The sequence below is a fragment of the Chamaea fasciata genome, unplaced genomic scaffold, assembly GCF_029207755.1.
Source record: "Chamaea fasciata isolate MVZ Bird 193981 ecotype frontalis unplaced genomic scaffold, bChaFas1.0.hap1 SCAF_2, whole genome shotgun sequence".
Lineage (NCBI taxonomy): Eukaryota > Metazoa > Chordata > Aves > Passeriformes > Sylviidae > Chamaea > Chamaea fasciata.
The window spans coordinates 25,554,082-25,581,438 of NW_027094087.1; the positions used below are offsets into that span (position 1 = coordinate 25,554,082).

General features: G+C 46.8%; 1 protein-coding gene across 2 annotated transcripts in view; it reads right to left on the minus strand.

Moving 5' to 3' along the window:
- FSTL1 (follistatin like 1) overlaps positions 1-14,399 on the minus strand; it is a 52,302-nt gene extending 37,903 nt beyond the window's left edge. Inside the window, exons 1-2 of one of the 2 annotated variants that reach the window (XM_066175307.1) lie at positions 14,306-14,399; positions 14,148-14,207 (exon numbers count right to left, since the gene is read on the minus strand). In XM_066175307.1, the coding sequence (XP_066031404.1) occupies positions 14,148-14,207; positions 14,306-14,308 (63 nt within the window). In that variant the 5' untranslated portion in view covers positions 14,309-14,399. Of the gene's footprint in view, positions 1-2,097; positions 2,195-2,279; positions 2,306-14,147; positions 14,208-14,305 lie in introns of those variants that run through there. The other variant, XM_066175306.1, reaches the window with a different exon arrangement.
- Between the last annotated feature and the right edge of the window lie 12,958 nt (positions 14,400-27,357).

Sequence of the window (27,357 nt, forward strand, 5' to 3'; positions counted from 1 at the left end):
AAACTTGCAAAGCTTGCTCCAGTCCCTCCCTGCCAAACACCCAAACCCTCTGAGAGTGCAGGCACTTCAGGTCAGACACAGGTAGATATCAGCCCTAGAAAGCTCTCTCACCAAGCTGAAGGGATGGAGTGTGTGCGCTCCTTTGCCTAGGGCACACAGTAAATAATCTTAGCTTGTAATGAAAGATTTACTGCAATCACAACACCCAACAACTTCATCAAAGCCTAGGCGAATCCAGCTGCTGGCTCCATGTTCCTCCTTGAGTTTTAAGTGCTCCAGCACTTCTAATTCCTGAGCCACTTCAACACAGTAACTCAGAAGGAGACAGACCTCACCAAAGAGAGGCTAAGTATCATACTGTGAACATTAATGTCTTCCACATTTGTGCTGCTCTTTAAGAGCCTGTCACTCATGAGGGCTTGACACCAATTCTCACTTACTGGGTGAACCACAACCCCCTTACCCACGCATGTATTACTTGCTCTTGCCCTTGGCAAGCCTGACACTGTGAAACATGTACACAAACACAGTCCAGTCCCAGCAGCGAACCTTAATACAAGAAGCCTTTAATGTTTCAGTCAGCATTGAGTCCAGGGTGTGGATGAAAATCAAGTCTCTAAAAGGGACATTGTTTGCGGCTGCCTCCTTCTCCCCTTTAGTAATGAATAAGCACTCACTCTACAGCAAAGGTATCCCAACTGGCTGTGGAGCAGCTCCTGCTGAGGTGTGGCAGCTCACTGCTTCATCTCCCATGGTAAAGCTGCCCCACGTTCAGTTACCAGTGCACACAGTGCCATAAGCACTGCAGGACCTGCTCCATGACCTGTCCAGTCATCCCTCCTGTGTGACGGCAATCTTGGCCAAAGGCTGCCGCAGGCGGCCAGGCCACACTGCACTTCAGCTGTCCGAGCCTAATCCTCCAAGTCCTTTGTTACGGCAAAACACAACTGACTTTCATGAGCCTCATATCCTCCAAAATGCCAGGATGCCAGCACAGCCCTGCTATAAGGGATGCCATTCTTCCAGTCACATCAATGTTCCCTTAAATCTCATTCCTTCACCTTCTCATATGTCATCAAACACACCAAGCAATAGTTTGTGAAACACATGCTTTACACCTCTGCATACTCCATGCATGGACTTCACCATGTTTCTTCATCTTACCTAAGTTTTGTATCTTCATCTGAGCTAAGACATTTTAATTCCTCCCCTCCTCACTTCTCTGTCGGAAACCATACAACTGCAGAGAGATCAGACTATACTAACACTGGGACAGCAGCCAGCAGTATGCAGTGTGCCTGGCTTTTAACAGCTAAATCCTATAAAAAATAATGATGCAAATATGGGCACTCCTCCCTGAGAGATCCTAATGCTTTCAACAACCTCTTAGGAACACATAATGCTGCTGGATGGGACAGAGGCTGAAAGGAACTGATTTGGAACTCCTGGTACTTACTGTGTGAACACCTGCTGGCTAAACAAACAGGCCTAGGTATGAAAGCTGAGATAGCTGTATGCACACTCTCCACTGCCGTATCAGATAGCTGCTTCCTGAAACCAGGCGTGAACTGCACTGCATAATCACCTAAATGTGGTCATGGGGTAGAAAGCTCTCCTTTAAGAATCTTACAGGGTGACACAGGACCAGGAAAATTCTACCAAAACACCCACCTTGAAGCACTTAGGCTCAGACCACTATCATCATTTAAGAGACTAATTCCCCTGCTCTCCATGAATGTTAGATACATTACCCATCTTCAGCACTAATCCAATACCACATGGGAAGTCTTGTGGGAAGCCTTGCAAGTCCTGCTAGGTAAGCCCATCCTCACCTTCCACCAACAACCGCAGCTGTTCCATGACACAATGCCACACACTGCAGGAGTATGAGCAAGGACACAAAGCCCTTCTCACACAGAAATGAGCTGATGAATGCTTCTGCATCCACCCTTCAGTCATGGTACCTTGTGTCCTTGAGTACAGCACCTAGTGCCCTTGGGAATATGTCTCTGCAATAAATGAACACTTGACAAGTTCCCCATTCCAACAGGGGACCATGGGCAAATGTCCTGTGGGGAGGTGGAAATGCCCCCTCACCTGTATGCTGCTGGATGGAGGCTCCAAAGGAGAGGTTTTATGTGAGAGGAACCATGGGGACAGACCACAGCTTCTCTGAAAAAGCATTAATGCTCTCCTGCATCCAAAAAGACAGAACAGTCAGCAAAAGGCTCCTGTCACAGGGGCTGTAGGGAATGTCATGGGTCAGAGAGGGAGGGTACCTCTTTTGCATTCCCTATGCTCTGTTTTCTAATGTTTTCTCTCATGCCTGTAAAGACAAAAAATTAAAAAACGATGTTCACCCTCATCCCCAACATCCAGAGTTATTCTGGGGGCAGAGTTCAGTTTTCAGCTGCCTAAGGGCAGAGGAAAAAGAAGAGGGAGCACAAAGACAAAGCAGCACAGGACATACTCACCTTTCTTCTGGGCAGGTCACAGGCAGAGCAACTCACATACTCTCTAACCACTCCTTTAGATGCATTTCTGAAGGAAGTTTGGCTACAAGACTAAAAATCACAGCCCTGAGAAACAAGGCTTTGTTGCCTTTTGCCAGACTTTTATTAAAAATGAGTTTCAAGCTTGCAGCAGAGCACAGGGTGAAAGCACCACTTCAGGAGAGGGAACTACCTCCTTTCACCTCTCATCACTGACAAAATAAGACTTCCAACTAGCTTGGCCACAGAAAAAGTGCATGAGCTTTCTTTATCTGAATGCCTCTGCTGCTCAGTAAAGGCTGCCATGCAGGAAGATGCCTTAAAGCCATGAAAGCACAAACCTTCAGCCTCGCCCATTTAGTCTTTCCAAGACGTGAACCAGAGGGGACCTGAGGCCAAGAAACACAGCCAGCCTTCTACTTTCTCTCAGAGGAGGAGAAAACATCCAACATCCCTACTGAAAGACAAAGGGACACCGTGCTCAGGGCACTGGCTGGGGAGCACAGGAGCCCCAGCAAGCTTCAGCAGAGGCTGCCTGAGGACAGGCTCCAGCTGGCTGAAGTGCTGCGGCTCGGCCACTTGCCTCCTACAGGACACAAGCTGTGCTGAACGCACCTCCTGGCCCCCAGACAGTCAAATCTCACCTGTGAAGTCAAGAGGGTCAGAAAGCCTCCAAATATTGACCTTTAACTTAAGCATGTATTTTAGGAAACTCAAAACCAAGGCTTTAGCTGGTAACAACAACTGCACATTTGTGTACTAGGGGAGCACCCCCACTGTGAAAACTTCACCAGCTGTGCTTCCTGATGGTGTGTGTGTTAATGTGCATAAACTCCCTAGTAGTAACTTAGGGCTCGTAGGGGTTTTGCCTTTCTTCTTTTCACAATTTTTATTGGCCAGTATTTACAGATTCCCAGTAATGAGCACATGGAGGTGCCCTGTCATCACAGAGCGAGGGAGCACTAACACACTGGCAAAGGGGATGCACTGCTTGGAGACCCAGTAGCGAACAAGAGATTAGGAAACTCACCTTGCCAGGGGATGGCTTGAGGAGCTCATACTTTTCAGTTTGCCAAAGACAAGACTGGGAGCAGTCCTTGTGGGGGCCACAGTTACAGCAGCGGGGAAGAGACACACTGGACTAAAGGCTTCTTCTGTTTAGTGGATTAAACAGAAGATTCAGCATCTGCAGATCAAGACTAGACAAATGCAAGCCAGAAATGAGGTGTAACAGCATGTGGGTAATTAACCACTGCAGCAACATACCAAACACAGTGGTATTTTCCATTTGTAGTAATTACTTAATCAAGACTAGATGTTTTTAAGACACATTGTGGAGTCCAGAGCAAATGGAATGAATAAAAAAACCTAGACATTTGGGCTGTATTATGCAAGAGGGCAGAACCAAAGCACAATAGCTCCTTCTGGCCTCACTATCTACTAATCTATGGGGGAATTGCCCCTGTTAGTGTCAGTGGAGTTCGTAGACAGCCATATTTTTAGCAACAAGACATGCTGATGTTTACATGAAATAGTAATAATAATACGTTGTGTTACACCCACACCTCTAATCTGAAATTCTCTAAGCTCTTTACCATCACTATGTCAGCAAGCCTGACAACTCACTGGCTGATAAATTTGCATTATCATTCCCCTTTGATCCAGCTTGTGCTTTTTCAGAGTAGCTAATCATCTGCTTACCATTTACATGGGAAACAGAACACTCAGGCTCCCTGCCATCTTACTTTTAAACCTTTTGGTGAGAAAATGGTCACGGGGGTACCCTGCAGAAACTGTCAGGGTGGAAAGCAGCTCAGCACACAGAACTGCCCAGCAGCTGCCCTACTTCAGATGCTCACCCCCAATACAAACTTTATAGCATTCAAGAACTGTATACAAACTTCCCTAGGAAAATTCTGCCAGCAAAATGCTTTTGAAGAGCAGAAGTCAGCAATTAAAGTGTTAAAAACAAAACAGAGAGAAAAAGAAAGAATGCTTCCTAGTTGTTTTAACAAAATCTTCATATATGACAGACAAACAAAAGAAAAAAAAAAAAAAGAAGAGTAATTTCTATTAGTTTCCAAGACAACCAATGGAAATCGCTAACCCATCTTCTCTCCCTTGTCAACCTCTGGCAGACGTGTCAGGGAAAGCAAGGGACTATGCCCTGTAAGGTTCTCCACTTGACCAGAACACATTGCCATAATGTCAAGTGCTCCCCTGCAGCACAACTCTAGGATTTTTCCTCTGAGACACCAGGGGATGGAGAGGTGCTTACTGCTTCCCTGTGAGAGCAAATGCACCCCAGAAGTGCAATCGCCTCTGAGACACCCCAGCTCTCCCACTTTATGACCTCCTTCTTTCTCTCTCTGGCTTCATCACAACATTCAACCACCTCTTTTCCATCTGTGAGCCATTGGCTCACACCTTGAAGATGGCCCACATTAAGCCCTTTCTGTACATCTTTACTGGCTAGCAAGAAATTGCTGTATCACCCAGTAACTCTGGTCTACATTTTGTCTCCATTTTTCTTACTATTGTTATCATTGCTGGCAAGGAAAATGATCCTCTGTAATGCCTGCTGCACTTTCTACATGAGAGCTTTTAAATTTTTCTTAATAGGAATGCATTCAGCTTTATAAATCCTGCTATGAAGCACAGCACCATCATTATCCTTGTTTTACAGATGTGAGCACCACAGCTTAGAGGAATAAGGTGCCTTGCCCAAAGCCTACATACTAATCATGGCATCATGCTAAGAGTGAGGACAAATTGGTCTGCAAAGAGTCTGTTTGCATTTTCTTAAAGTCTACAGGCTCTGAAAGTGTTTGAACCACAGACGCTCAGGGTCTGCTGTAGTCCTTCCACCCTGCCAAAACCCCATAGCAAATAAATACTAACCTGAAACAAAACCAAAACACCCAAACCTCAAATAGTTGTCTCTGTTTAATGCTGGTTTACTGTTGACCTTGCATCTGCAACCAGGATGGCCTTACTCACCCCAGCATCTGGATGTGTGCTGCTGCACTGCAGAAGAGCTTGGCAGTGATTTGCAAGGAGCTGTTAACATCCAGCTGCTCTCCCATCTCTTTCAGTTTTCACGTGCACAAAGCCAGGAGTGGCCCAGGCACTGTGCTGGCACTGTGTGAGTTCAAGCTTTTCACATACCACAGTGAGATTTAACACTCACCCAACAAGACAGGAAATCCACAAATAATCCATATTGACTGCAAATTTTGCTACATCCTCCATTCTCCCATCCCAGGTCTGGGTTGCAGGAGTTACTGGCCAGTAACAGGACTGAGCACAGTGGCTCTGTGTGCATGGGTGTGGGTGCACACGACGTGTAACAAGCCACGTTTTGTGCTTCCTGATTAGCTATGCTTTGGCTCACTTTTCTCCACGACACCCTCTTGGGGTGGGGGGGACTGCACACAGCTCTGAGCACCAAAGAGAAGAAGACTAAGCACTGAGTTCAAAGTTGAGCAACAATAAGATGTTCTACAAACTGCTTCCCACAGATTCCTGTCTTGAGGCTGATTGCATTTAGTGGCTATGAAGGTATGAAATACAATCACTGGGGAATGCTCATAAATTGCTTCTTTAGCCTGCAGTAGAAGCTGATCTCACACTCAAGCTTTTCCCTCTGGCAAGGCAGTAAGTACTGTACCACTGCATCTACTTTTACAAAACTTAGAGCAACATCGTATCCTGTAGGAAATTAAATACACTTCACTAAACCTAGCTGAAACTGGCTTTTTAGTTTAAAAGTTGTTTGAGAAGGGTCAGAGGTAACACCAAACAGAGAATAAGATCACATACATCTCTGTTTCCTTTCCTGCACTGACAGGAGGAAGGGAGCTACAAGGAGATTAAAAGAGGTGTGCTAAGCACTGAGCTGAGGGGTCCCATAAACTGGCTACGTGTACAAGGTGGAGATAATGGCATGGGGGAGGCACTGATTATCATTGAACACGGGGGTGTAATTAGGACTGTTGGGACAGAATAAAAAGATTAATGGTCTTCTTGCTCACAGAAGAGGACTGTGAAGATAAACTTACTAGCCCTGAGATATTCCAGAGCATGATATCGTTTTTCACAGAACAGGAAGGGGGCATCACTTATCAGGGATGTGTAAAACTAGATTTGACAAGACACTAATGGCTATGGTTTGTACAAGCAGCCACTAATCCCAGGGCATGCAGTGATACCTTGTAGAAAAAACAGTCTGTTTTTCTGAACAAGTAAAGAAATAAAGAAGTACTCCCTTCTTAATCTGCTTCTCCTTACCCTTACAATCATCCTCTAAAAATGGGTCCAAGCCTCAGTCCTGGGGATGGCAGAAAAAGCTTTGTGAGAAACTGAGCAACTCTGTTGCAACCTGACTTCTCCATCATTCATCCACAGGCTAATTGGAGAGGGAGAGCCCTGCCTGAAGATTAGGCTGACACCACTCATGTGGCATTCATTGTCCTAGGACTGGAATACCCCAGAGCTTGCATCATGTGGAGCAAACACGCTGTCCTCGGACAGGAACACCGCAGCTTTTCTGCCAAGCTGAAGGCGATGCCTCCGACATGAATGCTTGGTCCCTTGCCACCCTAATCTTCCAGAGCCCTGGGTTTGAATGCATGAACTGCAGACCAGAGCTCGGTCACAACCTTTACAGTTATCCCTGAGGAATTTTACTCACCCAGACAACTAAATGATTCAGACATTGCAAAAATTCCCCAATGAAATCGCTTCCTCCTCCATATAGGAAACGAGACAACAATTCCAATCCCTCATACTTAAGCTTCCTTGAACATAAACATGAAAAAGCAGCCAAAACCGGGAGGGGAAAAAGTCCCAGAGCAGCAAGAAGTACATATGCAAGGAGTTACATCATGCAGAAGGAAAGCTCTTGGCTTCAGGCTAAAATTACCAGTGCTTAAATGGCAGGGGCTGCTCTAGCATGAGGGGCACCTTCCCAGAAACAGTCCTCCAGATCAATTCATTGTCAGGAAAACAGCAACAGGCTCTGCTGTCAAAACCATTCCTGGACAACACAGTGCTGGAGGCCAACTTATCAGCTGGCCAGCGCCTGCCAAAGCCCATCCTGGTGGATGGATGGAAATTCTTTGTTCTGCCTCTCTGACACTCAAACCCCAAAATATCTCATGGCAGCAGGGTGACAAGGAGAAGGCAGACAGGGATAGCTTTTCTGATGGCAGGAATTACACCCAGGCCCTGGGCTCCTTCATTAGGACAAGATTCACCAGTACATCTCTCCATCAGAGGCAGGTACCTTTGCCAGCCCACTCCTGTCACCCCACTCTTGCTTCCCTCTTATCGAAGACTTTAACATCCTCTGCTCCCCTCCTGTGACTTGGAAGACTTAAGACCCTTTCAGGTTTGAGTCATACATGGCCATGGGTACCTCCACAGTAAGTCTTTCCATGACCTACCTAGGTCTCCTCACAGATACAAAACTAAAGCATTTGTTTCTGGCTATAAAACAATATTCAAATCACTGAAAACTTTGAAAACTTTCATTGTTGGGAAAAAGCTGATTAAGCACTGGAAGCTCCACCAGCATTCGTATTCCCAAGGTCTCTTGGTCCTGTATCAGGACTCTAAGCAAGAAGCAGGGATGGGATCAGAAGGAACATATAACTGGCTAGGGACAATCAGCAGTGGATAACAAATAGCTGTTCAAACAGCCCTTCTGTGCTTAGAGCATAAGGTGTGCAAATCCTCTCCTCCTGCAAATGAAATGCAGCAGCTCTGTCTTGGTGGTTTTTATCTGTTTCTCTCCATTGATTCTACAAGCTCGTTTGCTGCTCTTTGCAGTGCAAAAGGGAAGGACTAAGGACCAGGAACAAGAAAAGCTGGGTTCTATGGTGTCCATTACACAGCATTAAGGTATTTTCAGAAAGTGGTTAGAGGTCCATCGCTGGGACAGCACTTGAGAGGGTACAGCCAAGGAAAACACCGTTTAGCTGTCAAGTAGTAGAAATATGGGATTCACTTCCAGTTGAAGTTAACGAGATACTAAACTCCTCCCCAGTCATCCACCCCAAATCCTTTGCTCATTCCAACGTATTTGTCCAAGAGAAGCCTCCAATTTGTTTCTACCTTACAGGCCTCCTGATGCACTCCAAACAAGGTGCAAACGTCTGCAAGAAATTCCACATTTGCAGACTGGAGCATGAATTTGCTTTTCTTCAACTCTTACAGGCAGCCTTCGTCTAAACCCCTGCCCCAAGCGACCACAGGGCCCATGCCAAAACCAAGAGGTACACTGTAATAAGTGACAAAACTACAGCACAGTAAAATTTCACAGCAGCTTATATGAACTTCACTTCTGGGTAGCTAGTTTGCAAGGCAGAGAAGGGGTAGCCACTCATTTCTGCCGCCTGGCGTCTTCAGCCCAGATGAGCACTGAAGCACACTTGAGAAAAAAAGTAGCAAGAAAATGCCACACAGTCGCTGCTTGTGCTACAGTTATCTGTGCTTTAATGGTGCTTTGAAGCCTCCAGACTTATTTATCTGCCATTTATTTACTGCCGAGGAGCTGCAATCAGAACGCCACAGCTGAGAGCAAACACACCCCTGCCCTAACCAACTCACTACAACATACTACCAACTCACACCTAACTGTATGCAGTGGTGACAAAACCTACAACGCCTGGTAAAAGTCCAGACTTTTATAACCCCTTGTCTACCACCCAGATGGAGCTGTAGAAGGAATTACGCTTCACAGCGCAAGAGCAAGTTGCTCTTTTTTCTTGCTAAACTCAGAGACAACGCTGTGAGAGATAAATCTCTCCAAGGAAATGCTGGTTATTCCTATTTTAGCACAGCTATCAGAGTAGAGCAGAAGCCAACCTCCCTGCAAAGATAGATGCAACCCAGGTAAACAAGGCATTTTTGGGAACCAATCTCATCTAGCTCGCAAGATATGTGGCGGAAACACAGCCTGGTTAATGGGAGTCTCATCAGTCTGGGAAGAGACATCTGGCCAAGATTTGTGACAAACTCTCTTCTGTACAAAGAGAAACACTCCCCAGCTCATGTAACACCACACAAGAAAGATCAAAGGTGCCCCGAAGCCTCCCGATGGGTAAGCAGCTGTACCAATAACAGCAGCTGGAAAATGCAACAGGAGACTCAGCCAGTGCCTTCCTCCTGCGCTGGGAGCAGAGCTGCCTCCTCAGCAGCCCCCAGCAGCAGCCCCCTGTTAATTACCGGCAAGGAATTTGCACTCTGGCAGATAAAGTCATTCACTCAGCCACTGGCGCGTTTGCACAAAGCAGCTCGGCTCTGACAGCAGCTCCATCTGAGAAGCAACATTTGGGTGCCACGCACATGTGAGTGCTACAAGACATCGTGTCTGCTGCGGAGCTTGTGCCACACATGCTGCTGCTCAGAGGTTACAGCCCCTCCAGAACAGCAGGGGAGGTTGTTTAAACACTCCTACACAGGGCATTTGGCCAGTGACTTCAGCCCAATGAGGTGCCTTGGACAGAACCCCTCGGTCCATCTCCCAGACTCCAATTCCTGGGGTGTCTGCAGCACAGCAGCTGCCTGGTGGCACAGCACGCACCTTGAAAAATAGACTTTGCACAGATGAGCCTTTGCTGTGCTTCCAGGGAAGAACCACTTCTTCCCTGCCTCCCCATTTAAAAGGTGCTTATTGTCTTGAGATGCAACTCCAGCAACAGCTGCTCTGGCACTCAAGGGAAGGATCTCAAGAAGGAAGACACCTATCACTCCAAAACCGGCTCAAGGAGAAAAAATGGATGCAACCTTTCCTTCCACTGAAGATGTGCTTGCTAGACTAGACCTGGGAAGTCACTTTTATCAACATTACTTTATGAATATGTTACTGCTGGGTTTTATTGCACAAAGCCAATGCATATTAAAAATAGCCTGAGATACCCACACGATTGGCACCATGCTGCCTTTTCTGTCCACTGTCCTAGCTAAATTATCACTGAAAGAAGGACTGAACTATTCATAAAGTCTCTATCATTTAATTTCAAAGGGCAAATTTCTTAAAATGATGGCTTCAGGGCCAAATACAGCTATGCAATTACATAAAGATCTCAATTTATATTTGATCTGTTTCACTTATTAAGACATCAGTTTTTCAGTTTTGTCCATGGCAAAAACGTGGGAAAATGTTGACCAAGACAAGCTCCTATGCTGGCCACACTGTGTGAACAGCCCAGTGGGAGGAAGTACACCAAGTCCTGTGAAGACCGTCTGAATTCCCAGCTCCAAATCCCCTGGTGCACACAAGTACTCTGCTGCCAAAGGGCACAAATCTTGGAAAGGGTGAAGAGTTGCTCTCCTTACATGAAAAAGCAGCCAAGTCAGATCAAGAGGAAGCACTTAGGTAAGTTAAGCAAACAGAAACCTCTGCCTTTTCTCTCCCCCTTAACATCCCTTTTCAGCTTTTCATATAGCAAAAATTACACTGAGGGAAACGGAGGTCAAGTGAAAAAAAAAATCATCCCAATGTTACAACAGATGCAGACACTGAAAAAAACCCATGTTTTTAGAAAAGGTTATAACTCTGCCTCCAGATATTTGTCACCACTGTGTTGCTCAGGGGTTATAGCGCCTCAGATCTGTCTGGACATCTCCTCACAAGAGGGGAGTCGCTGGCCTTCCTCTGCTTGCCCTTTTTAGCCAAAATAAGACAAGTCAGATTAAACTATTTACACATAACCCTTTCCAAAGGCTGGCTCATTTAGCCAGAAATGGGTTAAGGATAATTAACCCAGAAGAACAGCTACAGGCCCCAGAGATTATTCTGAATGGCCAGAAAACTTGCAAGGAGCAGAAGGCAGGCCAGGTCAGTGACCTCTCCTCTTGGCAATGCTGGATTCAAGAAAGGACTTGTATCCACAGCTCACATCAATATATTCATGCTAGCGTAAACCTCTTTGCTATCATCTAAAACTCATGGTGAAAATAACTTTCTCAAAAATTGTGAATGAGGTTTAAGGGAAAATGAAAACAAGAAAACCCCTCATTCTTATTGTGAAACAAGAATCCTGGTGGGACACAGAATGATGCTGGTATGGAAGTCCCACACACTACCCTTCAGACCTCAATGGGCAGAGTGAAATAGCAACTGGACTCCTCTCCAGTGTTAACTAGGTAACTTACTCCAGTAGGATGTGAACAACTGATTGACTCTTAATAAATTCAAGACTCTCCCTTTTCCTCTATTGTGATGGATGCTTCCCAAAAATCACTCCATATGCTTTGGGAGCCCCAGCTGAGAATATGAGTAACTTCACGTCTGTAGCATCCCTGTTAATAGGAGAGAACAGCCACCTCATTGAGTCTGACCCAGGAAGAGAGAGATAAAAGGGGCTGTCTGAAGCTGGTGGCTGGCCTCCATCCGAGGAGTACAGTTCACCGTCTATTGCTCTTGTGACTATTACTGAACCAGGCCAAGAAAAGCTCCCAAGTTCTGGCACGCCTCAGATTTTCCAGTCTGCATGAGGTTATGCCAGGAACATTTACTGAAGCAATTTCTTTCTTTCTTTAAAGACTCTAATTATGCACCTAACAATGTTGTAGAAATGAATGTTGTACAAGAACCCCGGTACAACTCAGATACAGTTCTGCTAACAAAAGGATTAGAAGCTTAAGGCTCAGTGTTAATATTCCAAATGTACTGAAAGGGACAAAGTGCAAGCTGCAGCAGAAACAGAAGGCATAGAGAGGGTTATCGCTTCCAAAATCTGGAAAGGGAAAACCACACAGGAAAATGCCACACTAATCTTACTGAATGCCAGTGATGCAGCAGAGTAGTAACAAGAAACATTTAGAAGTGGGCAACCATCAAAGCTGTCTCTGAATTACAAGCAGCTCACCTTCAAGCACAGCCCACTCCCTAGAAAACGAGGAGGTCTAAATACCCCAGAGGGTGGGATGCTACCCGTGACTGAACTGATATTCACTGCTTGGCAGCTACTAGAAAAGAGGAATCAAACTGAACCCCAAAACAAAAGTTGCTTGCAGTGTCCATTTTCCCTGAAACCAGTCCCAGACCTCAGTCATCAGTCTCAAGTTTTGCTGAACTTAGACTGGAATCAAAGCAAAATGTTCACTGGTTTGCCACTTGGACCATTATCTCTGAAGCCAGACATAATAATTCATTTATTCACTCAAGCATGAACTGGCTTTTAAAACCAAGTTTTGAACATGAGGGCTGTACATTTTTTCTTACTTTCAGTTTGCAGGTGAGACACAGAGACAAGCCAGTACTTACATCTGGGAAACTATCCAGGTACTACAAATTAGAGAACATTAGGCAAAAAGCAGGATTTAGCACTTTGACAATGTTAGTGACACCAATGAAATCACAAATGCAGGGCCAAACATATTTTGGCTGTTTCTCTGGGTTACTGATCCCAGAAGGCTTTACTCAGACCAGTGTCATCATTATTTAGCTGTTATTATAATTTTTCTTATGGAAAAATATATATATTATATACTGTGCACCTCCTTCCTACAGAGGTGTTGGTGTATATTGAGCAGAACCGGTTAAGGTTTATATTTAGGGTTCCTAAGAAAATGAATAAACATGATTTGGCTTTTTCAGGACAGTGCTGGAGAGGATGCAGGGAAATGCTCACTGCATAAGTATGTCACGCTTTGGGAAGAACGTGTATTACAATATTATCATGTACAGACAGATGTGGAATGCTGGTCCATACTACAGCTCAGTCCCACTCCCCTTGGTTTTCATGACAGCAGCGACCAGAGCTCAATAGTGTTGGCTAACAACCATCCTGTCTCACTTCTGCTCCTCACCTGGCCTTTGCAGGGAGTTCTCAAGGAGCTTTGCTCAGGGAGAGAGAGCAACAGCGATGGGCTCCATCCTAAAGCTTGCTTTTTACCATAACCCGGGCAGCACAGTCCACGGGTGGGAGGCAGAAAAAGGGAACCAGACGTGTTTATGCTTTTTTTTTTTTTTTTTTCCCATGGAGCCAAACTGCGATGCTCCAGGGTGGGTCTCGCCATCTGGGAGAAATATGTAGGGAGAAAAAATGCAGGGAGCGATGACGAGCTGCCCCCCGAGCGAGACCGCTTTCCTCCGAAGGCAGGCTCGGCCTCCCTTCCCAGCCCAGCTTGAGTTCATTTTCCTCAAATCACTTCCACATTTCCCCCGCCGTAATTATCAAATATTTTGTTCCTGACTTCACTTTTTAGGGAGGCCGCCGCAACCGGGAATGCAGGCACCGTTTGTTTTCTGTCAACAGAGCTGGGGGGGTTGCAGCTGGGGGCTTTCAAAGGTTTTCAATGTCATTGCAATGAAAGAAAGGAAGAAAAGAAGAGCGAGGGAAAGAGCGCGCGGGAGAGAGGGAGAGAGGGAGGGAGGGAGGGATGGATGGAGAAAAGGAGGGAGAGAGGAAAGGGGGCCGCCCCGGCGAGCCCGTCCCGGCGGCGGGACGCAGGGCTCCGGCCCCGGCGCGGACACAGCCCCTCGCCTCCATCAAGGCGCCCGTCGGCCCCGCAACTTCTCTCTCCGCTCCGGCCGCCACTTTCCCCGGTCCCGGCGGCTCCCCCGCGGGCGCCGAGGCGCCCCCGCTGTCCCCACCCCGTCCCGTCCCGTTCCCCGTCCCGCCGCCGGGGCCCCGCGCCTACCTCGGCTCGCAGGCGGGCGGCGGCCAGCAGGGCGCAGAGCAGCGGGAGAGTTTTCCAGATCTGCAAGAGAAGGAGCGGGGAGGCGGTGAGCGCGGGCCGGGCTGGGGCCGGCGGGGCGGCCGCCGCCGCCGAACTTCCCGCCCGGCGACCGCTCTCACCATGCTGCGGGCGGCAGGCGGCACCGGCGGGGCAGGAGGAGTTGCGGAGGCGCCTTCCCCGGCTCCGGCTCGCTCGTGAAGGGAAGGGGAGGGCTCCCCCTCGCCCCGACCCGCCAGCCCGCGGCTCCACCCCCGGCCCGGCCCGACCCTCGCCCCGGGGCCGACTCCTCCCCGGCCCCCGCCCGCTCCCCGCCGCCCCTCGGCGGTGCCCCCGTTCCTTCCGCCGCCGGCCCCTCGGCGCCCCACGGCGACCTCGGCGGCCTTTGAAGGCAGCGGGAGGCTGAGGGGCGTCCAGGGGACTCGGCTGCCGCCCCACACCGCCCGGCTTCGCACCCCCACCGGGGCAGGGCTCGGGGAGCCTCCCCGGACCCGTGCTCTGCCCGGCGGGGGTTCAGGAGGAGCGGCGATAGCCGTGCCGGGGCGCGGATGCCTGCCAGCCGGGTCAAGAGCATCCCGCCGAGGGGTCGCAGCCTCCCCCCACATTGTCACAAAAATGGGGAAACTGAGGCACGAGGTGGCTTCTCCACAGGCGGGACTCACTCACGGAGTCAATCCACCGGCCCTCCCCACGCTCCAATCCTGAGGCCACTGAAGTGCTGGCCACAGCTACAGGTGTCACGCATGTCGGGATGTGGGCAGGTTTAAAAATAAGGATTTAGGCCCATATATGTTAGGATCCAAATGTTCTCTGAGCAAAACAGGCAGCCAGGACTTCATGCCAAGCACAGGGGCTCAAAATCCCACCTGAAATGCCTGGTGGTGCTTATTTGTGTATAAATACTTGTGATCCTCTTGTTTTATCTCTTCCTCTCTGAATTTCAGTAGCCTCCAATAGCTAGAAGGAAGGATCTGACAGTGCAGAGACCCATTGCCTTGGGCACATACAGAAATCTGTGTCACAGCAAGCAGCACTATGACACCAGTTGTCGAACGCATTTTCTCGAGTTTGAGGTTTGTTGTAACCAAAAATGACACCCCTGGCTTTAAAATACTATCTCACTCTGACCAAGCATGCCCATAAACTGTCTTCTTTCCCTGCTTTTTTCTGTGCCCTCAATGCAGGCAGGCACCAAGGGAGATGCTGGCATGTGTACCCTCATTTACAAAGACCAAAGAGTATTCCAGCATCATGCTGGAAGGAGAAAACTCTGCGAACAGTTACCCTAGATCAGCCCTCATCTGGTCTGCTCATGGCAGCTGTGCCATTCTTCTGTGCTTCCTCAGGCTCTGTTTTCTTACTCAGTTTTGTTTTTAGGACTACTGTTACTAATTTTGCATTTATAAAGCATCCTCCCCAGCAAGTTCTGCTTCTGCCTGTGAATGGTGCTAGTCTATAAATCCATCCTGAAGAGATGTCTAATTATTTCACTGCTGATGCTGAGCAATGTGGTTTTCATTGCTTGGTTTTGTTTTTTTTAAACTCACCTTTCATGATGTACCTCTTTGTTTTGGAGTCACTGATTGCCCTGCCTCATGATACAGCACAGGCATAGTTGTGGCTGAAATCAGCTGGCCTCTAGTTTGCAGAAGCTCACCCTGAGTCACACTGAGGTGAGTGCCACGATAAGAAAAAAACAAATGGCAAATGATAAATACATTTTAAAAGATTCATCACTTTCTGTGCCCTTGATACTCGGCTCTGTGGAAGCTGTGTTACATGAGGAGGCTCTCTGTTTCCAGAGAGTAAAAGTGACTGGCATCAGTCTTCAGAACAGAGCACTAGCAGGGGTCTCCCAGTGCCTGCATTCCCTCCCTGATAGCACGGGCAGCCTCCTCATGTAGGTGTGATTAGGCACTGTGCTGGATTATGTAGGTCACTGTGAGCATGGGTTTTTCTTCGGTGTACTCAAAGGACTAAATATGGAACAGAAAGTAAAGGATTAAATCTCCCATTCTGTGTTGACATTCAGACACATGAAAATGTATTTCTTCAAGTTAGTTTCTATCATGTCGAAATGGGTAGAAGTAAGAACCAAAAAGCATCTCTCATACAAGCATCAGAAAGGGTGAGCACAAGACAAAACAATCTCACTGAAGACACCAGAGCCTCACTGCTGTGTACAAAGGCACACATTTTATAACCAAGTACAGGAAATCTGACAAACTTTTCACTTTTATTCCAAACTTTTACCATTTAAAACCATAAACTGCAAAGGAACAGTTTGTACAACCTCAGTGCATGACAAATAAATCTGATGGGAATCTTTGCTCTTTTGCGATGGGCCCAAAACACGCAGCTTGAATCAGAAGCAGTAGAATAAGGGAAAAGCAAATGCATTTATGGATGTGTTTTCAAGCTGTGGCCATAATGGATAAGGTAATTCATCATTGCTGGCTACACAACCGAAGTATCATAAAAATGCTTTCAGCTAAAAGCTTCATTATAAGGGCGAACGATGTTTGCCTGAAATTTTGAAGGCTGCAATGCTCTGGTGGGCCAAAGAAATTGGGAATCATTGCTCTACAGAGAAGATGTTCTATTACATATACCAGTATTTCATTTCTGCTGATGCTTACTTTCCAGTCACTGGTATTTCTAAAACAAACATTTTGTTATACATATGGGATTGCAAATTTTGAGATACATACTTATCCCCAAGTGGCTGCACAACTGAAATTCAGTAACAAGTTTTTGCCTGAGAAGCAGATCAAGAGAAGCCTGGACACATGCAAGTGTACATCTCATGGGTGGATACATTCTCCTGTGTTTAATAAAATGCAGGCTTCAACAGAGGCTTTCTCCATTCTTGGGGCACTGTCAAGATCACTCCCCTGGATCTCTGGCACCTCATAAGGGTTACTCTGAAGGCTGAGCCTCTCCCTTATTACAGCATGTGCACACATATACACCCAAAATGATACTGTAAACTTCATTTCCCAGGAAAATGAGGCTAAACAGGCCAAAAATTACTTCTTAAGCCCTCACTCAACTCTTATGGCTGTACCATGATATCACTCTCTCCACATTACCTCACTCCTATCCACCACCCACATCCTTCATGTCTCCCCATTTCCCCTGCCATATGAAACATCTGCCCTAAGGGATGGGGTTGTGCACACACTGCTGTGATGAAGTCAGTGCTTGCCCTGCCTGCACTCTGTTTTGGGTTACAATTCAAGAAACCAAGTTGTTTGGCAAGTGGCCTTCATGATGGGACAATAGTTGCCTGCGTGATGGGACAACAGTCTGTCCTACTGATGAGCAGGAGATTTGCAGCAACATTATTTGGTGGAATTAAGAAGCAGGGTATTATTTTTGAGTAGCAAACCTGTTAAGATTGTAGCTGAGAAGGCTCAGCTCGTGTGGCACCAGAGACATCTGTGTTGCTTTGAGCTACGTGAGCAGTGACTCCTCATGGACCAGAGGAAAGGCCAAGGGATGCCTGGGTTTTCACAGCAGACATTGGCCAAGACTGCAAGACATGAGGGGAAAGCCTGGAGCAGGATTATACCCTCAAAGATGTGAGCATCAGACCCAAATGAACTCTAGGATGACTGCAAGGCCAGCGTGAGGGTCCCCAGAGCTGTAACACCTGGATCACATGGACACCTCTCCACCTTCTTTGAGAACTCAGGCCTGCAGCAGCCTTCTCCAAGTGTCCCCCTGACCTGGCAGTGCTGACTCGAGTCTGTAACTACTTTTCTGGAGTTTGGTTACTTTGCAGGCTGCACTTTGTTAAATACAGATTTTTTTTTTTCTATTCTTCCAGCTTTTTTTTTTTTTTCCCTTCATTCCCTTCCTCTTGTAATTTTCTTTCTTATTGTGGTTTCCTCATTTCTTGCTCCTGCTCCAGCTCCAGTATTTGTACTAATCATTATTCCTTAAAGCTTATTTCAGACCTGATGTAACAAAGTGCTATACCTTCCCCTCTTTTTTTTCCTTAGTAAATGTCTTTATTTTGCAGGTAGTGCTGGGGACATTGCTGACCAAAGGGCACTAGCAAGCTATGCGGTTTGTATAAAATGCATTCTCTAATGGTTAATGTATTTGATAGGCTTTTGGATATGCCATTAGCTAGAGCAGTAAAATGCCTAAATACTTGGACAACTTGGCCCTTAAACTTTATTCTTGGTATCCCTTGTTCAAGGTGAGCTTTTCTAATTTCAGACAAGCTCCCAAAAGCAGCATTTCCTCAGAGAATTCATCCAGCCCCAGCACCCAGGTGTGATAACCCAGATAAGCCATGCCCATCAGGAATGGGCACAGAGCTGCACCCATGTCCAGTCAGTGTATCCATATCCACTCTGCATTTGCCACAGCCTGGCCAAGGCTAACTTGATGTTCACAGTGCCTCATAGGCTTGAACTACACTCAGATCCAAGTCATGGTGTAAGAAAGAAAAATCAGTCTCAAAGCCTCAGTGTGGAAACAGTCTATCTATCCTCAGAAGTGTGGCATGCTTCTGTGTCAGCATGTCCTCGTGCCTGTTCACTCCACTGCTGCCAGGCCAGGATGCAGCACAGACAAATTAAATACTCTTGTTTTTTACTCTGCTCCTGCACACGTCCTTTGTAAAGAGGCTGAGGGCACAGGGCTTGTTCAGCCTGGGGAAGAGACCCCGTTTGGGGCAGAATAGATTGAGGTCTTTTCCAACCTGAATTATTCGGTGAACTTGTTTGGTCCTTCAAGTTTGGCACAACCTTCAAACTAAAAGCACTCCCACAAAAGAAGTCCTACCTATCCAAAAGCATTTTGATACAATTCCCTGAAAGTGCTCCCTAGGATGCTGCTTGTCCATGGCCAACCAGCTCAGAACTGCCAAGTCCCCTAGCTGTGATCCGGAGATATGGGCCTGTAAGAATTGCTGTGATTCTTTGTGTACAAAGGACATGTCTGATGCATCCAGAGCAACAGCTGGCATGAAGGAGACAGTGTTCCCAGGCAGTCCAATGTCATCTACAAGGCTACCCCCAAGCCTGATGGGGAGTAAGAGCCATCCCAGCTGCAAGGTGCGTGCTTCCACCATTGTGTAGATGATGACTGGTCACAGATATTGGCTCATAGAGACTGTCTGATACATCTATCCTGGTGCAGAGGAGATGTGGCTTATCACTTAGATGGGCAAAACCCTTATTTCATCCAAATGAGGCAATCACTAGCAAGGTATCTGTACCCACAGTTATTTTGTGAGCTCCTAGCCTATGTGCTACTGCCTCAGTTTGTTGGATTTGAGTCTGACCCCAAAAGCCCCTCAGAGAGTTGGATAATGCAACAGGCAATTGCAGAAGCCTAGAAAATTAAGTCTCAGGACTAATATCAAGGTAAGGTGAGTTGTCCATTGTATAGGCAGCTGAATGGGCCCGTCCAATTCATAATATGGATTTCCTCATGTGTAATGCTGCATCATAAAGCAGGATGCAGGTTTGCACTGCCATGACAAAACACTGCAAGACAGAGTCCCAGCTTGACTCCACACCTGCTAATGTCACATGCACTTCACAGCACAAACTGTTACATATGATACTATTCTTCAAAAGTGAGGAAATAAACATCACTGCCTTCCACTTCCTTCCCCATTATCTCCCTCATTTTGCAGACTCATTCACTGAGGAGTTGCTAAGGTCATTTTTATCAGAGCATAGAGTCAACCACAGGACTTTTCTGTGGCTGGATGAAATTTCAGCTACTTTGTCTTCCTGCATTGTTGAGCTATGAAGATGTACTTGGCCCTGCCATATTCCATACCATAACTGAGGCACCCTGTCCCCGACAGACTACTGCTGTGGAGCAAGTGGTTATATGCCACCAGCAAATCCTGATTCACACAATTAAGAGCACTTTCTCCATTAGCTGAAACAGTAGGGGCTTTGTGCTCATGAATGTAGCAGGAAATCAACCCAGGATGTCTTGAGCTCAGGCACAGGCCATTATAATCTATCAATTATATTGCAACAAAACACAAGTGTTTCACACGCCGCTCACTTGTCTCACCTCTCAATTGCTGCTGTCACGCAGGGGCAAGCTTAACATTTGAATGAAACATCCAGAAAAAATTCCAGGAGCTGTGCTAGCACCTGCCATGCTGCTATAAAGAAGCAGGCACTCTCTCCTCAACAGCCAAAGCTCATCATTTGTGGCTTGGCTCTGGGACCTACAGATCCTGGCTACCAAGTCAGAGTGCCAAGTGCCAGTGGGCATTTCAAGGATTAATATGAACATCACAGCAGGTGCTGGGATGTATGCAGCCAGCCCCTTCTTGGGAAGGGCAAGGACACAGAGCTAATGAGCCTACTGAGGTGTGGGAAGATTTTGTGTAGAGGTTTTTGTGTGCCTCAACACCACACCATCCATCTGTGAGATATGGGACCTCAGAGACCGCTGAGGTGATCCTCCACTGAGCAGCTCTGTCTAAGGTTGTCTAAAAATCTGCATAATCTGTCCACAGCTATGTGATAGTAGATATTGAGTGTGCCCCAAGATTCCACCAATACATTCAAACAGTTGCCACAGCAGCAGATCCTCTCTTCTAGCAATGCTACAGGACTGTCAGAGTACATCAGACTTAGGAAGACCTAAGTAGCTTCCTTCTCCTTACCCTTACATTATACATATACAAAAACCTCACAGACTGCACCGGTCACTTCTATGGTCCAGAGGTTCTTGGGTTCTCCCACCCACTCTGAATAATTTTGCTATTCTCTTCCTCTAAGGATGGGCAACTTGTGAGCATACAACATGACTACAAGCACATAGCTTTCTGTCCCAGCCAGTGGCAGAGCCTGGGATACTTGCTGCAAGGCGTTCAGGAATTTGCTGCCCAAAATTCCTTTGAGCTATGTGAGTTGTGCCTGGGTCAGTGGGGACTGGGTGTGGAACAGCAGCTCTGTGAGTCACCAGGGGTCTGTGAGACCTGAAGGAAAGGTCGACACAGCCTTTTTAAAGTACACACTGCTGCAGTGTTCCGTACACAGATTCAGGATGTCTGTTCTGATGGTGTATATGAGAAAGCTTGGGAGTTGGCCATGGAAGTTTGGACAGCTGACCTAAAACATAAACATGAATTCAGGGACTCTTATAAAATGAGAAATTATGCTGCTAAGCAAGAAAATGTGCAATGTGTTAGTAAACACAGCTCACCCTAGAGATTAGCTCTTGTCATTGCTTAGCAATGCTATGAAATCATATATTCCCCTCCCAGCCCTGGGCTAGACAGTGGAAACCAAGGGGGTTTAGTTCTCCTTCATACAGAGGAGCAATGCCTGTCTTTAACCACAGCTATCATTCCCTATGAGATCCTAAGCACCCTCAGTCCCACAACAAGGGCTGCCAAGTGCAGTTGCTGAGCACCTGAAGATACAGTTGTTGCATTAGGTGGTAAGTATGGACAAAGTGTCTGACCTTAGACATCCATATTTGAACATGTTGGCCTTTAATCACTGCAGCCAAGCTGACCCAGTGGGTCAGGATTTATGCCAGACCTTTTACGTGTAAGAAGAGGATAAATAGCTGTAAACAAAGCAAATCCAAAGGAAAAGGTCACTGCTTTCGACCTGTGTGAGAGAAAGCTTTTGAATTGGAAATGTTAGTGATAGGAGGTAAAGTGGATGAGAAGTTGTGATTACAAACCAAATGAGTTGCTCCAGGAGAATGGAAACTGGGAGAGCTGGATGGGCAAGCTCAAATGACATACTCCTCTGGGCCAGTGCAGAGCTGCAGTGACCACTGAACTCTGCTGGAAAGCAAGGCAAAGGAGGTGAGAGACACCTTTCTGGCAGAACAACAGAGTGGAGGAGATGAGCAAAGCAAGCCATAAGCAAAAAGGAAGGACGAAAGCACCATCGGAGGGCTTGGAAAGAGAGACAGGCTCCGCTGAATGGCACAGATTGGGGGGGGGGGGGGGGAGGCTGCCTGACTCTGAAAGGCTGAGGGAGGGGATAAATTCCTGGTGTAAGTGTGACATCTCCCTATCTCATCCAACACTCACAGGTTCATTGACTTTAACAGTAGCACAATCCTACCTTTAGAAAAGGTGCATTCACTGGATCTGAACTTCTGACTTTTTTAAAATGTCTATATCCATGACTTCCCACAGCAAGAGGTACAGCTGTTTAACACAGCATTGGTAGAGACCAAAATGCTGAATAAAATCTGTCCACTGAACCCAGATCTCCAGTATCTTTTTACAAGCTTGCCTCTATCTTCCTGTAGTGAGGTACAAGGTCATCTGTTCCAAACAAAACAACTGGCTTGACAGGCAGTTTTGTCTCCTGTGGGTACCTATCCCAATTTGGTGGTAGAAGTTTAATGGCCAGGTGACACAGATAGGTCTGGATGGAGCCGTGCTTTCTAACTCTGTGCCTATGCAAATCTATATATGATGCACACAACATCTGTCCAGATGCTCTGGGACAGGGCTTTTAGAGGCCTTTTCCATCATCCCACTCCCCAGGAAATGCAAACCTGGGAATGGCATGGCTCTGACATAGTGTGGAGCCTGGAAATGACAAATTAACATAAGCTGTGAGTTTACATACTTCTCACAGCCATTTATGGCCTTGTCTGAGCTTAAATAAAAGCCATGGTCCCTGGAAAATTTGGGCTTGTCTGTCAGTGAGGCATTCCAGAGAAAACATCACGTGCTCAGTTCATGAAGTGAAATAAGATCTTTGTTCTGCATGCTTTCCTTCCCCCCCTCCCCTTTTTCTGAATGAGGCAGTTTTGTCCAAGGATTTCAAGCCAATGTTCCAATCCCACGCAGACGTTTTCCATTATCAGAGCTGCCTCTTGTCCTTCAAATCATTTTCCACAGGACTCCTGTAACTGGGGCTAGGAAAGGAAGCCAAAAGCTCAGAAGAAAGGACCCGATTCCAGGCTGCTGACAAGACTGAAAAATGCTTTAGGGTGTTTCTGGGACCACCCAGACGGAAGCATCCTCAGCAGGGGAGCAGCTGAAAAAGATGCTAGTGGTGGGAGGTGGCTCACTGTCCTGTACAGGCATTTAAACAGCTTGGTAAATTAACTTCAATGAGGTATTATCACATTGTGTGGAACTGACTGGTGGCAGACAACAGTGACTGATGATTAACTCCGTAGCAGCGTACAGTACAAAGGGTCTTTGTGTTGTCCCCCCTGAGACTTACTCATATTTTGTGAGCTGCCTCTGTCTGGGAGTCAAATTGCCCCTGCTATAGAAATCTACCAAACAGGGTTGGAGGAAGGGAGGGGGAAACTCAAGGGAGGTTTTCTGTTTGGATTGTTCTTTCCCCCACCCCTCCCCCAAAACATCCTCCTTCGCTGGGGGTCCCACATGTAAGGAGCTGGGCCACCTACTTACTGCACAGAGCAAAGCAGCTTCCTTCCTGCAAACAGAAACCTGCTACTGGAATGGCATCAGCCTCTACTCTGCAGAATCCTTTTTCCATTGGGCTCAGCTGCAGAGGAGTTAACCAAGCTGGAAGGATTCATCTGAAGAACCCACAAAGCCCTTTTCTCTATCCTCACATAACTTTGCCATTCTGGCCCTTGGAGACGTCTTCTGAAGTTCTTCCAACCGTCATGATCTCATCTGCCTTGAGAAGGAAAATCTCCAATTCCTTATTTCATGTTTGCAAGGAAGTTAAGGTGGCACTTGATGAGAACCATTCAGAAATGAAATTAGGTTCTCTACATGTCCCCTTCCCTCCAACTCAGCTCTAGGAAGTGAAATAAAGCTACAGCAGAGATGTCAAACAGGTACTCACAACCACATCTTACATTGCTGCAGGAAGATTTGCTGGGACTCCTCTGTCAGCATCCTAATGTGAAAGAATTCTGCTGCTTCACGAGCAGAGACTGCCCGAGGACAAGAGAGGTCTGAGTGGCAGTACTGTATTCCCAATGGCTGTATTCTGCATTTTATCAGGATATTTTGGGAAGCAAAACACATCGGTAGGCCTGGCTTCCATGATCAGATCCATGACCAGACCCCTCATGACCCCTACCTTCTGGACCTGACCTCACTTCAACTGGCTTGATGAGTTTGACTTTTTCTCACCTGCAAGCCCCAGGACTTCAGCAAAAGTGTTGCATAATTCCTGGTGTCTCCCTTTTAGCCACCCTAAGCTTAGATGCATGTCTCACCAATTCCATATAAGCTCTGAACACCTGGTTAGATGGTGAAAGATGGAGAGAACCTTTTGCCTTGGCAACTGTTTACAGAGTTGAACTGACTATGAAAGGGAAGGGGATATGAGCTGAGCACCTCTGCCAGGCTGGGACCATATGTGGGTTTGAGCAGTCCTGCAGAATCATGGAAATGTTGGCCTGGAGGGGATCTTGGTGGCTGTGTGGTTCAGCCTCCTATCTGAAGCAGGGCTATGGCAGACACTCATTTGGTTGGCTGTGCCTCTGTCTTGTCAAATCTTGAAGATCTCTGCAGATGGAGACTCCACCACCTCCCTGGGCACTTGTTACAGTGACACACCACTGTACCAGGAACCTGTAAGTGCTTATCCTCACCCCTTCTCATGTCCCCAGACATGGGGTTCCTCAACATGTAGGGGTCTCCATATGTAGGAGCTCAGTGGTCTGAAATGGAGCTGTTGGCTGCTCTGAGAAATCTCCTGGACCTGGACAGATCTTGGCCATAGACAACCTGAGTCACTGATGAAGTCACTCTGGCACTACACTCTACATGAGGAATTAGTTTGAATTTAGGCTATGGCTACAAATTAGGAATTCTGGTAATTATATAATTTTTATTAACATAAATATTATTATGTAATAATAATAATGTGTATTAATACACACTAACAGTGTAAACTCACTACAAACCTAAAAATAATGTAAAATGCTGACTGAAAATGCGTAACAACATTAATCCTTTTCTGCAAACTCTTCCACTTGCATTTCCTTTGTTAGTAGTGGGTAAATAGGCATTCAGCTGCACACAGTCACCTTCTGCTCCTGTTCTCCTGCTCTGATCAGTCATAAGGTTGGTTAAAGGCTTTTTTTTTTTTTTTTTTTTTTTTTTTCTGAGCACAGATACAGCAACAGCAAGAAAACCTGGAAAATTTAGCTGAGACTAATGGTATACTGCTTCACCTAGCTGATTCTCTCTCCCCTTTGGGGGTCGTGCCCCGTTCATTCTTTTCTTGCATACACTATACTGCAATGGTAAGGTAAACAAAATTAAAACCAACTTGGTTATATTGTTTGGTCAGAGCAAAGATCAGACATTTCCCCCAAAGCAATGCTGACTTTTTCTTATCTGCCAAGAAATGCTGCAGCTCCCTCAGCTGAGGCAGTACAAGGGCACGGGGGTCACAGCTGATTTTGCTTCTGGGCAGAGACTGAGCTTCTGTAATTCCCAGAAACTCCGGACTACTTGCAGATAGCAGGACAGCAGAGGGCACACTGCAATCACTGCAGGTACGGGGGCTCGGGAGCGGCCCGCGGTTCCACCACACAGTGAGCACAAACAGATGTCTCCGATGTACCTGTGCAAGGAAAAAGGACAGTGTGCCATACAGATGAAACAGAGCCCCGAAAGAAGGTAGGGAAGAGAAAGGGAAGTGGGAAGCAGCAGTGCCCTAGCTGAGGTGACAGCACACAAGCTGGCAGAGGCCGTGTATGGAGCTCCTGAAGAGCAACTGGTGTAAGGAGGTCACTTGGGGTTTCACTGCCATGCAAGGGACAATATGAAATAACTTTCCATGTCCAACAGATGGGTATCTGCTGCCCAGGTACTCCTGGTGACATTGTGACCAGGCCCTAGCTTTCCAGTCTGATTCCTTCATTCCTTGTCCCGGTCCTTCCTGTACTCAGAGCTGTTTTCCCATTGCAGTCCTCTTTGCTCTCCAGTCATTGCCTCCCTTCCTCATATTTTCTCCCTGCTTGCTTTCTTTACTAACCCCACAAAGTATCTATCTGCCTTCATCTTTGAGGCTCAGCCTCCTTCTACTTACCACCATTCCCCCAAATATCCATTTCCTGTTCCTAGGCTCCTTCCTCCAGCTCTTTGTCCAGTCACCCACCCTTCCCAGTCTCCTTCCTCCAACTGTCCACAGGACCCCCCACCTCAGCTGCTTCTGGCTGTGTCTCCCCACTCTCAGTCTCATCTCCCTCAGTACTCCAGATCCTACAGTTCCTGTCATGTTCCTGGTCACTCTTTGCTACCCACAATCACTGCCTTCTCCCTGTTTCAGGTCCTGGAGGCTTGTCCCAGTATAGTCCATTTTCTTCCCATCTGGTAATTCCCTGCTCTGCATTGCAGGTAAATGTCTTTCCTTCCCTGAGCTGCATGTGCAATGGGCAAAGGCATCAGAACAGCACAGAAATAACAGATTTCCTGCCTCCAGTTGGGAAACAAATGGGCAAACTCGTCCATCCTGAGAACAAACTCGTGCTGCTTGCCCTCACCCAAACCCAGGAAGAACAAAGCAGGTACCCCACACACCCATCCAGCATGTGGGAAGTGTTGGGGTCATGGCAGTGGCTTTCAACTGATGTGATAACATGGAGATAAGGACATCATGCCCTCCTCAGACACAGCTCCATTTTACCTTCTCATGGTTGATTTTCTTTCAAACAGAAGTACTGCTCTGTCGTGGAAATGCCTCATTTTAGTGTTTGTGTGTGGAAACACACTACAGCAAAGCCCTCTTAAGATAGCCAGATTTGTATCCTTGGGAAAAGCAATAGATGCTCTGTGGAGAATTGTACAACCTTGGGTCATTTCCTGATGGGAGATGAGAAAGACCATGAAACCTGGCAGCTGCAGTCCTGCATTCCTAATTGTGGTAATTAACTTCAACTTGACCTTCCTGATGGACAGATAAGATTGCACCAAATCTTTCCATCATTTCACAGAGTGAAGAAAACACAAGATAAAGCCATTTGTTTCACTTTCCATGCTGCTGGCATGCCTGATCTCAGTAAAATAACGTAAAAAGGAAATAGGCTGGGGCTGGGAAGGCTGAGTACAGCAGGAGGGGAAAACAACTTGTGGGCAAAACATTTGGCCAAGGCTGGGACAAGGTAAAGGAAGAGAAAGAGAGGAGAGGCATTTTTTGGGGGACATACTGGACTCCATCTGAAAAAATACTTGCTATTTCTCCACCATAGCAGCCTT